The sequence below is a fragment of the Antedon mediterranea genome, chromosome 2 (assembly GCF_964355755.1).
Source record: "Antedon mediterranea chromosome 2, ecAntMedi1.1, whole genome shotgun sequence".
NCBI lineage: Eukaryota > Metazoa > Echinodermata > Crinoidea > Comatulida > Antedonidae > Antedon > Antedon mediterranea.
The window spans coordinates 4826729-4840459 of NC_092671.1; the positions used below are offsets into that span (position 1 = coordinate 4826729).

Consider the following 13731-nt stretch of genomic DNA (forward strand, 5'->3'; position numbering starts at 1 on the left):
AGTTTACTTTACATTTTTCTTTGAAGAAAGTTTAGATACCGTTTTAGTAAAAATCAGACCATTTTTCTAATAATGGCGTTCTTCGATTATACGACGCTCAAGTTCTATACGTAAAATAACGTCCGCAAGTTTGTCTTAGTTGTTTTCATTTCAATGCATAATATGTTATTCTGTTTGGTACCGGTAGTTTAAATCACTATATAAAGCAAATTCACAGAAGACTGGCGCACTCTATCGAAAGATGGCGATCTTCGTTCTAATTACCGTATTTGATCGATTAGTCTCGATTCATCAACAAGTCAGTGGAGGACCAATCAGATACGTATAAATTATTTCTCAATTTTTGACTTTTCACCGATAAGTCAAAACATCGAAACGTGTTTAAATAAACTGCCATTAAATTTATCATGTGGTTGGAATTGAAATCTTTAGGGCACAATATTTTCTACAACAGTACATTGTATGATTAAATCTCAGACCCGTTTACATTGTTAGCATATTACATTCTGTAAAACAGTGCAAGATATTTATTATTTGCTGTCAACATTGTCAACCTATGTTACTTGATATTGTTGAAAGAGATATAGAAGATTTCAGATGTAGCTTTTTTCTACCAGATCTCGTTGTTACCGTGGTGGTAACACCACATACATTGAAAAGGGCATGTCTATATGATTCGTTTGACAGGTTATAGATGATCGGATTAATTGCTGAATTAACAAACGCAAGAAGCTGAAATACAATTAAGAAAAAACCAATACTATCGTCATCAACGAAAACGTATTTATCAAAAATATAAAGTGTGTTTAACGGCGCGGTGAAGATAACGTAAACGGAAACGGTGATGATGACAGTTCGTAACGCTTTCATTTCGTAGCTTACACGGTTGCTTACATCGACGACGAATCTTTCAGACTTGTTGAAGCTAGTTCCACGTATTGATACAAACACCATTCCGTACATTATGATCATTAACAGAATTACAAACAGGGATAATATAACATCTACTAAAGCAAGAATATCCATTGCTTCACAGACGCTAGGTTCAAATCCAGCGCAATAGGCGCATATAGTTGTAGAATTAGGAACACCATGCGTCATATCAGGCCATGGAAAATCAAGCCTTTCATTTCCGAAGACAAACAGATTTCGAGATTGGTTTAACAAGATTACAATCCAAACAACACAGCAGATTTTCAATGTGCGTTTTTTGGACACATACCTGCGATATTCAAGGGGTTTTACAATCGCCCAAAAACGTTCAGCGGAAATCGCCATGGTAAATGTGGAAGATAGTTGACAAGTTGAGTTTATAATGTATGCGTTGAATTTACAATATTCGAGAGGATACATTGATTGGTCAAAGTTAGGTTTAAATGGACTGTCTAGATGCATTATCCAAAAAGACACCGGAGCAACAAGCAAGAATAAGCAATCTGACAACGCTAGATTCAGCAAGTAGATATTCAATGAGTTGTACATATTCTTATTGATAATGAGAACAAGAATAATAGATACATTGCCAGTAATACCGATAAACGCAAAGATGGGGAGAATAACATACATTACAATGAACTCCAAACTACTTCTCAAGTACGGTTCCATTTCTGTATCCCAATCAAATTCTTCCAAAATAGTGTTGTTTTCCATTTCTGACATGTATCGCGTAATTGGATTTTAGAGGTGGATGGCAACACAAGTAACATAAGTACAGTACTTTAGCCTAAATGTATAGCGAAGAAAGTTACTTTAGTAAAAATAAAACCGTATTTATAGTTTGTTTTTTTCTTTTATGCCAAAACACAAATGTATTTGGTAGTTTATAGAGCAAATGATCCAGAGAAGACTGGCGCACTCTAAAGAAAGATGGCGATCCTCAACTTAATTAATTAGCTAGATTTATCGCTAGGTTTATTAAATTCGTTAGTGGCTGGACCAATCAAATACGCCAGAATCATTTCTATATATAATTTGTTAATACAGTATACGTTTTCATGTGTCATAAATACTGAACAATATAACTAGGGCTACTACTCGGTGTACGCATGCACGAATAGTTATTTATTAGTAGGATAAATTATTATTGGATTTGTAGTAAATATTCATCTTCACTAGCATTTTAAAATTATTTGACATGTTTTATTACCACCATGGTCTGATTATTGTCTTCACTTTTCTTCAACTCGATTCAATTGCTCTGAATACAAATGTCAACAAATGTTTATAGTCACTTTCCATTCCCTTATACTACACAGGCCTATACACATTTCGTTTCGTTCCTAGACCCCATGGTCTATGACATTTATTCATAATTTAGGCCCTTTTTCTAAAATAACATTTAGAGAACGGAAAGTAATGCATCTTATTTTATATGCTAAATAAAATACTTCGATAAATTATATAAAACATTACAATCCTTTGAGGACATTATTGATAGAACATAAAAACTGACGGATTATAACGTACAAAATAATAATAAAGTAAAATGAAAGTCATCTTCTATACATTATTCTGAACATAGTTTGCATATTCTATTGTTTTTGCTCACATTATTCCATCTTTCTCTATTTCTAAATCTAGTATACCAATTCGAATTTTCGTTAAAATACCGTACATCTATTTATAGATAATAAATTCTAAATTAAACTCGTTTTTAAATAATTCAATCTTGAATTTATGTTCTTACTCTTTCATTAAAATGTTGTCTTTCTATATCAGTGAGTCTAAACTTTAGCACAGAAATAAACGAAACAGAGTCATGGACCTGCTGAGAAAACAACACAACCAAACCCAATTGAACAGAGAATTTACTTGCTTAACATAATATAACCAAAAAATGTATGTCGTTCAGCTCTTCTTAATTGATATAAATAACATTCATAAGAATAACGATTATGGTCTATATTTATTAAGCGTAACCAATAACGAAAAACATTAATTATTTCTGAAGTAGCATATATCTGGTGTATTTCTACTAACTCCCAACACACTTTCAGAATCTTTTTTGAATGTCTTCAATATCCATATCATTTTTTTTATTATTTATGAAGAAAATAATTGTGATCTACTGAATCAAACGCTCGTCTAACGAAGGCTCTACATATTAATGATGAACCTACGTTTTTTTTATCGTTGAATAAAATGTTATACGAAGGATTTTACTAATATAAAATATGATTCTCTATAACATTCTTATTTTCTTTTTTTTATTAGTTTTACATTCCTTTATTCACGGCAGAATAAAAGCATTATTATTATAAGTGCAATTGTGTGCATGAATTGAAAAAATTATCTCATTAGCTTGCGATCGGTTCGGTTTAATAATAATAAATATCCTTGGCCAACAACTTATTTCCTAACAACGATTCTAGTTATTACTCACTTTCGACTAAACATCATTATTTTCCAATTGCTTTTCTACTTAATATTAGAGAAACGAATGTATGATGTTACCGTCTTTATTGCGATTCACCTTCTAAACGATTAAGAAACAACGGTAAACAATCAACAAACCAAGGATAAACAAATCAAAATGTCCTTAATAACATTTGAAAACATTATTAAAAGTAGATGCCGTACTTAGAAATAAAAAAGAATATCATTCGATTAATGTACGTTTTAAAAATACCTCTATAGTTACTTTAATTGGAATGTTAATTGGCCTATAAGTATAACACAATTTGTAAAGAAAATTAAAATCAGTTAGGGTAGGGGAACAGCAACCTTGTCTATAAAATCGAGGCTCTCTCCTCGTCCCCGGCCCCACAAACTCGCGCATCCATTAATATGTGTTACCCAGATGTTCTGGTTCAACTTATGATTTTGTTCTTAAAGATGTATTGTCCTCCAAAAACATGAAAAATGAAGATTAATTAAATCAGACTTTGAATAGTAGGTTATTTTGTAGTTAAGTTAATCATTTCCGTAGAAAAAAAAATGAAAACAAATAATGTTTTCACTTAGAAAAAGACAAAGTAGCCTAAATGGTTAAATTCAACCAAAAACCTATTGCCTGGCAGCCAATTTGACTATTTTTTGCTTTAAACTTCCATTTTTTTAGGGAAATACATATTGTTTTCAATCCAAATTTTGGTCAAAGTGGATAAATATTATGGGACATTAAAATGGCATATTAAACAAAAAATGGTTTAAGAATTTTTTTTAGGGGACAATACATCTTTAACTGTTCTGGGAGCTTGATCCAACTACAATTATCCAAATCCCCTTATCAAGGAAAATTAGACAAAACGAGTTACGGTTACTCAGGTTGCTTTACATTCGTAAAGAGTACGAATCTGTGTAATGTGTGGGGAATGGCACGCAAGACATAGATAGATAGATTGTATTAGCTCCCTCTAATGGTTTACGTACTTTTTCAAAATGTTGTAGCGCCCTCTATAATTTAGACATACCTCATAAAATCTCCTGCCCGATATTGCATTTGTGTGAGGTCTGTATGAATTTACAATTATTAGGCGAAAGTAAACATGTGTCATTATCTGCTAATGGCACTTCTTTTACGTTACACTGTCACTGTATGTCTCCTCTAACAATACACTGCATCTTTTTCTAGTCAGTCAACGGTTTAAGTCCTTTAGCTTCCCAATCTATTTCCAGGTTTCGACACCAAGTCTCCACTTCGATATTTTAGGTTAAAACTTATAACAATAACACATGCCTATTACTGGGCCTGTTACCGTCGCTTGATGGTCACATCAGCTCGCAGTTCCATATGAGATCGGATGAAAGCATGTCGTAAACAGTGTTGTCTAATATCAAGCTGAAATACTTTCGAATACTGTCCGATTAGGTACAGATATTTTATCAGTTTTTGTATGAGTTTTCTTTTCTTTTGAAAAACCAAATAATTTCCAAAATGCTTGTCTGTATGTTTCATTTGAAAGATTATAAATAATTGGATTGTTTGCTGAATTAATCAACGCTATAAACCTGAACACATTTTCAATAAAACCAACAACGTCTGGGTTTACCAAATTGAAATTTTCCAAAAGCAACAGCATGTTCAAAGGCGCGGTAAGAAAACTATACGCAGATATTGTAATAACTACAGTCCGCAACGCTTTCGTCTCATAATTAACTCTATTGCTTGCAGTGGACGTAACCTCTTTCTTAGATTTTGGTCCAAGGAATGACGAAAACAGCGTACCATACATTATAATTATAAATATTATGGCAAATAATACAAAACTCAGATCTAAAACGTACAAGTCGTTCATAGTTTTACAAACAGTCTTATGAAAATCTACACAAAGGGTGCAAATTGTTGTAGAGTTAGTTACGCCATTTGTCATATCCGGCCAAGGAAACTCGAGCGAACTTTCGCCAATTGTAACAATATTTCGACTTTGATAAAACAATGTGAATACCCACAATGTACCACATATTTTTAGAGTACGTTTCTTTGATACATACGCGCGATATTTCAACGGGTATGACGTCGCCAAAACGCGTTCCACAGCGATCGCTATTATAAAGTTACAAGATTGTTGATAAGCTGAATGAACGATAAAGGTATAAAACTTACAATATCCCACAGTAAACCAACTATTATCATAATGATGATTTAGCGGACTTTCAAAAAAAGTTATCCATGTGAATGTAGGCGCGACAAGCAGAAACAAACAATCCGAGATTGCCAGGTTGACCAAGTAAATATTCAACGAATTGCGCATGCGTGGATTGGTACTGAGGACAATAATGGTTGAAATGTTCCCGAAAACACCAATTATGACAATTATTGGAACAGCAACAAACATTGCATATGCATCAACATCACCATACAAATATGGCTCCATTACTTCTTGCCAATCAATAACCTCAGATGTATTTTTGTTGTTCTCCATTGTAACGCTCTTTAGGCACAAGACTGCTGGAGCACTATCCAAAATAGCTTACTCGCGAATACAAAAAAAAAGAGGAATAGCGGAAAAGGGCCGAGAATTAAACCATGCTTTCTTACAAGATGGTGACCATGATATAAGTGAAACCAAATAACCATATTCATCATAACCACGAAAGTAGGTCTATTCAATCATATTACAATGAGTAGTTGTTAGCGGTAATTACTTTTAACAATATGTTTTATGAAATGCAAAATGACTTGCCTGTAAATATCTTAACCTGTGATCCTAACTTCCGTTAACTAATGGATAGTTGTGACATAGACAATAACATTGTTACTAAACATTACATTAATTTGATATTGAATTCTTATTTGATCGATTTTAAGATTTTAATGGCACTGTAATACAATTTCATTTCAATTAATAATAAGGGGCTGGCGCGTCAGCATATACAACAAAGGTGTCCGGTGAGCGAATTGTTGTCTGGAGTGTTTGCATGCACGAAATATACTGTCTTGAAAGAGTGCTTGATTGGAGGCAGAACAATACCATAACCAAACGGAAACTGCATCGTGGTATTACCATGGAGATGTTTTAGTATAATATCTGTATGGAATAACTAATTGAACATTACACTGAGACAACGCTCATCACACCAGATATTAGTGACATCAAGTCCGTTGCCAGATATCGTATGCAGTTAGATCAGTCCATCATCACCGGACATCAGTGACATCAAGATGTCCATTCATATTGACAGTTAGACCATTCCGTCATCGCCAGACACCAAGATGTCTGATGCCAGATATCGGCAGGTAGATCATTCCATCATCACCTGACATCACTGACATCAAGATGTCAGATATCGGCAGGTAGATCAGTCCATCATCACCAGACATCAGTGACATCAAGATGTCCATTGCCAGATATTGGCAGTTAGATCAGTCCATCACCACCAGAAATCAGTGACATCAAGATGTCTATTGCCAGATATCGGCAGTTAGATCAAGTTCATCATCACATCACCAGACATCAGTCACATCAAGATGTCCATTGCCAGATATATTATATCATTATGCAGTTAATTTGGATCAGTCCATCATTAGCTTTAAACTCGACTAAACAAATAGAAATTGGAACTGGTCGTAACATTGTGCACAAATATATTTTGTATACAAGACATTGTTGACAAAAATTAATTAGTAAAATAGAATCTAAAATCAATACAATCTGAAATATGCACCCGACTCCCGTTAACCTTTAACCCAATTTTACACACAGGAACCTCATGTGATACAAATTAGATTTTGTAGTTTTACCAAATTAATATTCCTGATATTGGGCAAAAAGTGTAGTATGTGGAGATACAGCACTGATAATCGGTTAAAATTATTGTGTATGTAGGTTAAATCAACCAACACTAAAAATGTCAACTTCTGTTCCTTAGACATCATTATACCTAATGATGTTTATACCGTCGTAATACGTACTATCATTTACTTTTAATTCTCCGAGTGAATATAATAAATATCTTTATATAAAGAATTCTATACGTAATTTGCAATTAAATGCAAGTCATAATACAATTAGTAACAATTATAATTCATGTGCAATCCAATGTAACACGCGACAATTATTATTAGATATAGACTTTACAATTATAATAATATTTTACTTATGAAAATGTAACAATGATACGAAAAGTTTTCCATGACATACTTTTCTCCTGCCAGTCCGAGCTTTCATTTTAGGATGTTTTGACAAAATACATTTTAATAGTTTTTTTCTTTCTTTCTTTCTTTCTTTTTTCTCTCGTGGTACTTTGTGCCAATAATTAACGTATGGGCTTATGTGCATATTAATATGTTGCATACAGTGTTACTGTCTACAGTGGCGAATACAACGTTTACATTAACAAGGATCGTGTTCGGTCTTACAGATAATGTGTAAAAAAAACATTGTTTTTATTATTTTTGAATTGAACATACTTAAGATAAGTGGAACAATATTCATAACAATTTTGTTTACAACTTTCCATCAATTTTGTAAATTGTTTCTCAATAACGGAAAAAGAATGGTTCATTGATGTTCAGGTTTTCCTTGATATTTAGGCCTAAGATTGTGATTATGAGTGTCCGTCTTCCGTCTTCCAAAATTCCCGCTTTATAGGTGTACCGCTTCTTTATGAGGTTTTCCCAATGTTTCCTAATTGCTTGATTTTAGAGTGTTTTCTAAGACGTTAATCTATTTGGGTATTTAATACCCAATTGTCTTATAGTTTTTTTAATGTCTCGAATTAGTGTTTTTGGTCTTTCTTCATATCGGCCTTCCTTTCAATTTATGGAATGAAATGTAATATCATATCCGCTAGACGTTGCCATCTTCATTGAAGAATTTTAAGCGACGAGGGGTACACGTTATGTTTTATGTACAAAGGTAATTAACATCAAATGATTATCATATTAACACTTACACCGATAATGATAATAAGTATATCGCTCAAATTTACTTAGCATAAAGTACACGTCATAGTAGGGCAACAAACATCTGAAATTAACTCTGATGCAAAAGTTACTTCGAATTATTTATTCAATTATCTCGTTGCTGCAGTAGGCCTACCCGCTGTTTCCTTGGAGTTGAATCTACTTTAACTCTGACCATTGTTAGGCCCACTCGAGAATTACTCGATTACTTTTTTTGCTAGTATTCTCAAATGGACTCATTCATTTAGGGCAATCAAATTAAAATCAATATAACGTTAAGAAAGTCTGAAGAGTTTGAGAAGCGCTTGCCTGTACACTTCATTTGAAGCGTTATAAATAATGGGATTAATGGCAGCATTAGTTAAATATAGCAACACACACATATTTATACTCTGCTTGAAAAAGTGTCCGTTATGACGACGAAAGCTAATAAGGATCACATTAATTGGTCCGGTTAAAATAACTTTCACGAAAACAACTATTAATACAGTTCGCAAAGCTTTCATTTCGTACTTGACTCGATTAACTGCTGCGGATGATTTTGTTTTAGTGAACGGCGTTTTATTACGTAATGCCCAAAATACAAAACCGTACATTATCACCATTAACACATTAGTAAATAATGCAAGGTAAATCTCAATCAGCGCCACGTAACTGATAACTGAGCAAATGCTTGGTTCGAATCCCACGCACTGTTCGCACACAGTTGTTGTGTTAGGTATACCATTTGTCATATCTGGCCACGGAAAGTCATAAGTACGTTGTCCACTTGTCACAATTACACGAAAGTCCCATAGCGACAGCAGTATCCATGTAATACAGCATATCTTGACTGTGCGCGTTTTGGAGACATATACACGGTACTTTAACGGTGTTAACACTGCTATAAACCTTTCTACAGAAATCATCACTGTTAAAGTAGAAGAAAGTACAAATGAAAAATTTCTCGTAAAGTTTGAGAACTTACAATATCCAACTGGAAAGAAACTATCATCATACATTGAATGGAATGGACTCAAGCTAGAAAACCACAAATTGATGGGCGAAGTCAGTAGAAATAAACAGTCTGAAATCGCTAGGTTCAACAAGTAGATATTCAATGAGTTGTACATATTATGTCGATTTGTACTCAAAACAACGATTATTGATATATTCCCTACAAGACCAATAATAACAATTGGTATCGATAGATATATTGCATAAGCGTCAAGATCACTCTTAAAATACGGATCCATAACTTCGTCCCAATCCTCGATCTCTTCCAACGAATAGTTTTCAGTTTTCATTGCAAAAATACGATATATTTAACTGGTAAATGAAATTCTTTACAAGATTTACTTTGTTTATAACCTGTCACGGTGTTTGATTTTGCTAGTATGTTCACGATGAATGATGTTAATGCAACATTTGTTCTCATATTTATAACTTTGACAATATTTGAGAGGGTAGAGGGCGCTCGAAATCTTAGAAATAATGATGATGTATTAAAAATATATTTGGAATACTTGTATAAAAGAACATACATTGCTAACTAAAATCAGATACCATGTTCAATATAACATGAATCGAGTCAGATGAATTTTGTGACAAAAAAAAATAAGTTAGTGGCTTCACAGTACCAAATAACATCTTCCAAATTAGTGATAACAAATAATTGTCCTTATTCGCGATATGACTTTTTGCATATAGTGTATTTTTACAATAGAAAAAGTTATTACACTTGAAGCTGTTCCATAGAATAAGATTATAGACAACAAGTTACATGAAATGTCGATTTTTTTTTAAACAATAAAAAAAAAAGAAATAAAATTAGAAATATCGCTAAAGAGAAAACACAATTATTATTCTTTTCAATATTTTCCCAGCTAATACTTGAAGTTTCAGATTACTTCTTATGAAATAATAATTATGCATACAACTGGTCACAGCGAGGAGTTTGAGCTAGAAGGTTAGCTTTAAAAAGCTCCTGTTGATTACGCTTTATGTCAAGACTCACTAAACGCTTTTGATTGAATTCTAGAAATTATCCTACGAGCATAGAAATCCTTGTAATCATCTGGTAGATTGTTCAAAGCAGTAATGGCACGATCTACTATCTGCATTGCTTTTGTTGCTGCTAATGGGTCTTTGTTTCCATATACATCTTTATGATCATAAGCAGACGGTTCCAAGTGTTGCCAAAAAATATTGACAGCAACTCCGAAGTCCAAGCTAGTAACGTTGTGAAACCATAATGCTTTTAAAAAATTAATACTTTATAAGTATAGTATAAGAAAGAAAGAGAGGCTAACATACGGGGACATTGAGACTCTGCTAATGAAAAAAGAGAGAAGAGAAACATGATGGGGATCTGAATGGAGGTAGAAGCAACCTAAAGAGATGGAGAGAATATGATCAAGATGATTTGTATACAATGTATATACCGTAAGCTTAGAGGTACTTTCAGACTACAGTAGAACTTTTGGGACACTGTCTCGAAAAATGAGCAGGTTTTAACATCCTGGCCAACCTCTATTTAAAGGACACTTTGAATTGTCCTGAAGATGTCCCTTTAATATTAATTGTACTGTATTTAATGTTCTTTATTGAAGGCACTAATGTTTGATCTTTTTACCTCTATGATTGAGAGCTCTATAAAACCAAAACTTGAGTAGCCTCTCTGCACTAGCTAGATTTATCTTTAATAACAATTAAAAATAATATTTTTAAATATAATAACAAAAGAATTACCTGGAATAAACAGAACATCACCTGGTTCAAGTATGCACTCATACCATGTAACATTTTTAAATAATGGATATTTAGAATAATCAGCATTTTCAATATCAATCACTTCAGATTTATCACCTAAAAAAAATAATTGATGTAATTGTTATAAATAAATTAAATCAATGGTGGATTCAGATAAAGTACATTTCTGCTCTAAAGTATAACAAATAAAATGATAATATTAATGATGAGATAATGATAATGATGATGAGCCTACTCCAAATCAATGGGGCTTGAGCAAAAAAAAACCATTTTTTAAATATTATACTCACCAACAAGGTATAAATTTAAAGCATCTTTTGGGCTAAAAAGTACAACCTTTTTCCTACCATTGACTTGAATTAATATATTATCCATTACCTGAAATATTAAAAAGACATTCTTGTAAAGCTGCATTTTATATCAGCACACATTATTACGTGAATTGTTTGCTTTGTTTAGGCCTATGTGTATTGTGTTATCTTAATTATTTAAACATTACTTGTATTTCAGTGAGACTAATCAACCCATTTATTTTTCTTTAAAAACTGCAGTTTCTAAAGATGGCTAATACAATAATAGTACATACAGTAAAGGCCTTTTCACACAGAGATTGTGGGAATATTTTGGTGAGAAAGCTGGAGTTTTTCCAAGTCTAGACACAAGTTTTTCCCTTAAAATGTATTCACTTAGATAGAAGAATTTGTTAATTTTAAGGGTAAGTGTTTCCCTTAGCCTAAGTAGGAATGGTGAATACAGACAGAGCTTCACTACAAATCATGTGAATACAGTAATGAACTTACATCATAATGGGTCCATAATTGAACGCCAGCTGATCCAACTCGAAGTACACTTGAAAAAAATCTATCAGTATCAAAAAACTTTGGTATTTCTAAATCATTTGATAGCACTGGAAACAATCGTTGAAAGTTAGATATATCCTATAGCGTAAAAGAAAATGTATTACAAATACATGGTATGATTGTGAAATTAAATTAAAATCATCTTGCTCAAAACCATATCTGATTTTTTAAGAATACATGTGCACTTTTTACTTATCAAATTTTTTATTGAATTTGTACCTCAAGAAAAGTCTGATTTTGGGAGAGTTTCTGGTTTCAGAGAGTCCGGTATTGGGAGAGTCAACTGTACAGTATTTATGATATTTTGTATGAACCTTGTAATGTTAATAATTGTATTAATTTAACATAATAAACAAAATAATAATTGTATACCTTTCTTGGGTCATCTCCAAGCGATCTTAGATAATACTTTTCATCCTAAAAAATTAAAGACTATTGGATTAACAGTCTTACCAAAAAGGTAACTTTTAAAAATACTACCCAGATTCTATACTTGCTTTTTTGACTGATGAATTTTGTTTTGGTGTTCATTCTATGAAATGAATGACTATCGATTTATTGATGCTTTTATTAATGATTGTTATCATTGAGATGATGTCTTGTTGATAATAATATGCTGTTATAAACTATTACTGATCATACCTCACTTAAAAAACATTCATGATTCTTTTCGCTTGCTGCTCTTTCAACGAAATCATCAAATGGTAATGTTCTAAAAGAAAAAAAAAAAAAAAATTTTGATTAGCAATCTAGGTGCTTGGCAAAACTTTGCACAAAGAACAACTTTATATGAAGTACACACTTACTTGTAACAGAAGTTCTTTTTAATGAAATCCATTTGAGGATTTGGGGAAACATGAATTTTCACTTGCTTCTTTCCAATAACTTCTTTCAGATAATCTTTGTCCCATTTCTCTTTACATTCACCAATTTTGACTCCTTTGAGGACAGCAGGCACACGCTGAAAAACATTAAACATAACAGTCCATGATTAGGCCTACCACCATCTCCATGATCATATCCTTTTTTAATTAATAGAATCCTTGGCCGTGTTGTGGCACTCTTTCCTTTGGTTGGTCCAGTTAAGAAAGAATCAGATAAGACTAAAGAGGCCCAGACCCAGTTATACACAAAAATATAGCTCTAGCAGTGTGCTATACAACAAACGCGACCGATTTCAAACGCGACGCGGCCGCTAGGCCTAGCTAGTAAACACTAAAAAGTATTTCACTAGGGCTAAATAGTTACAGTATTAACAAACACAAACCTTAGGGTATATTGTAGATCTAAAGATGTCTTGAGTGACAGTATCATATGTGCACACATTTATTTTTGCCATTGTTGTCTTCTTCATAAGAAATAAATAGAAACATGTTTTGTTGACATTTTTAATTTTGTGTGACGTAACGCAAGTAACATGTATTCGAGTTATATTTGCTGTGAAAATCTTTCAACTAAAATTAACTGCCGACACTGCCCTGCTAGATTTCCAATAGAATTTTGTATAACTTTCTTTTTATACCAATCGAACACAAAATGCTAACTAAGGAACGTCGCTGCCGCATTTCTTTATCATTAAAAGGTTTCAAAATGTATCAATTAATAAACATTAAAATATTTCATATAATGTGCTATAGGAATTACTTATAGAAACCTAATAAAAATTATCTAAAATATATTCTAAGTTATGAAATATAAGAATAAATATGCGAAGGTAATTATTCTTCAATAAAAAAACACAAAGGTTTTTCATAAATATCTTGTATGACGTCA

At 32.6% G+C, this 13731-nt stretch overlaps 3 protein-coding genes across 4 annotated transcripts; all 3 read right to left on the reverse strand.

Annotated features, from left to right (window-relative positions):
* Positions 1-549: 549 nt before the first annotated feature.
* Positions 550-1650, reverse strand: LOC140039198 (platelet-activating factor receptor-like). Its single transcript, XM_072084794.1, has one exon. It carries the CDS (start codon positions 1648-1650, stop codon positions 550-552), a length of 1101 nt encoding a protein of 366 aa, XP_071940895.1.
* Positions 1651-4775: 3125 nt separating this feature from the next.
* On the reverse strand, positions 4776-5880 carry LOC140039199 (neuropeptides capa receptor-like). Its single transcript, XM_072084795.1, has one exon. It carries the CDS (start codon positions 5862-5864, stop codon positions 4776-4778), a length of 1089 nt encoding a protein of 362 aa, XP_071940896.1. The 5' UTR covers positions 5865-5880.
* A 4434-nt stretch (positions 5881-10314) lies between these two features.
* On the reverse strand, positions 10315-13341 carry LOC140039530 (tRNA wybutosine-synthesizing protein 5-like). Of its 2 annotated transcripts, none has more exons than XM_072085139.1 (8): positions 13226-13341; positions 12765-12919; positions 12601-12670; positions 12331-12375; positions 11899-12036; positions 11389-11476; positions 11078-11194; positions 10315-10583 (listed from the first exon to the last, which is right to left on the reverse strand). In XM_072085139.1, the coding sequence occupies exons 1-8, from the start codon at positions 13310-13312 to the stop codon at positions 10333-10335; spliced, it is 951 nt and encodes a 316-aa protein (XP_071941240.1). In that variant the 5' UTR covers positions 13313-13341; the 3' UTR covers positions 10315-10332. The 2 variants fall into 2 exon arrangements, with proteins under 2 accessions (XP_071941240.1, XP_071941241.1); XM_072085140.1 differs by having other exon boundaries at positions 10342-10558.
* Between the last annotated feature and the right edge of the window lie 390 nt (positions 13342-13731).

What these genes read in the sequence shown, in the direction of transcription:
- LOC140039198 (XM_072084794.1), bottom strand. Translation starts at nt 1,650, where the DNA reads ATGGAAAACAACACTATTTTGGAAGAATTTGATTGGGATACAGAAATG.
- LOC140039199 (XM_072084795.1), bottom strand. Translation starts at nt 5,864, where the DNA reads ATGGAGAACAACAAAAATACATCTGAGGTTATTGATTGGCAAGAAGTA.
- LOC140039530 (XM_072085139.1), bottom strand. Translation starts at nt 13,312, where the DNA reads ATGAAGAAGACAACAATGGCAAAAATAAATGTGTGCACATATGATACT. An exon ending in GATCTACAATATACCCTAAG is followed by an intron (nt 12,920 to 13,225) that starts GTTTGTGTTTGT and finishes AATGTTTTTCAG; the next exon opens with CGTGTGCCTGCTGTCCTCAA. An exon ending in TTTAAATTTATACCTTGTTG is followed by an intron (nt 11,195 to 11,388) that starts GTGAGTATAATA and finishes TATTTTTTTTAG; the next exon opens with GTGATAAATCTGAAGTGATT.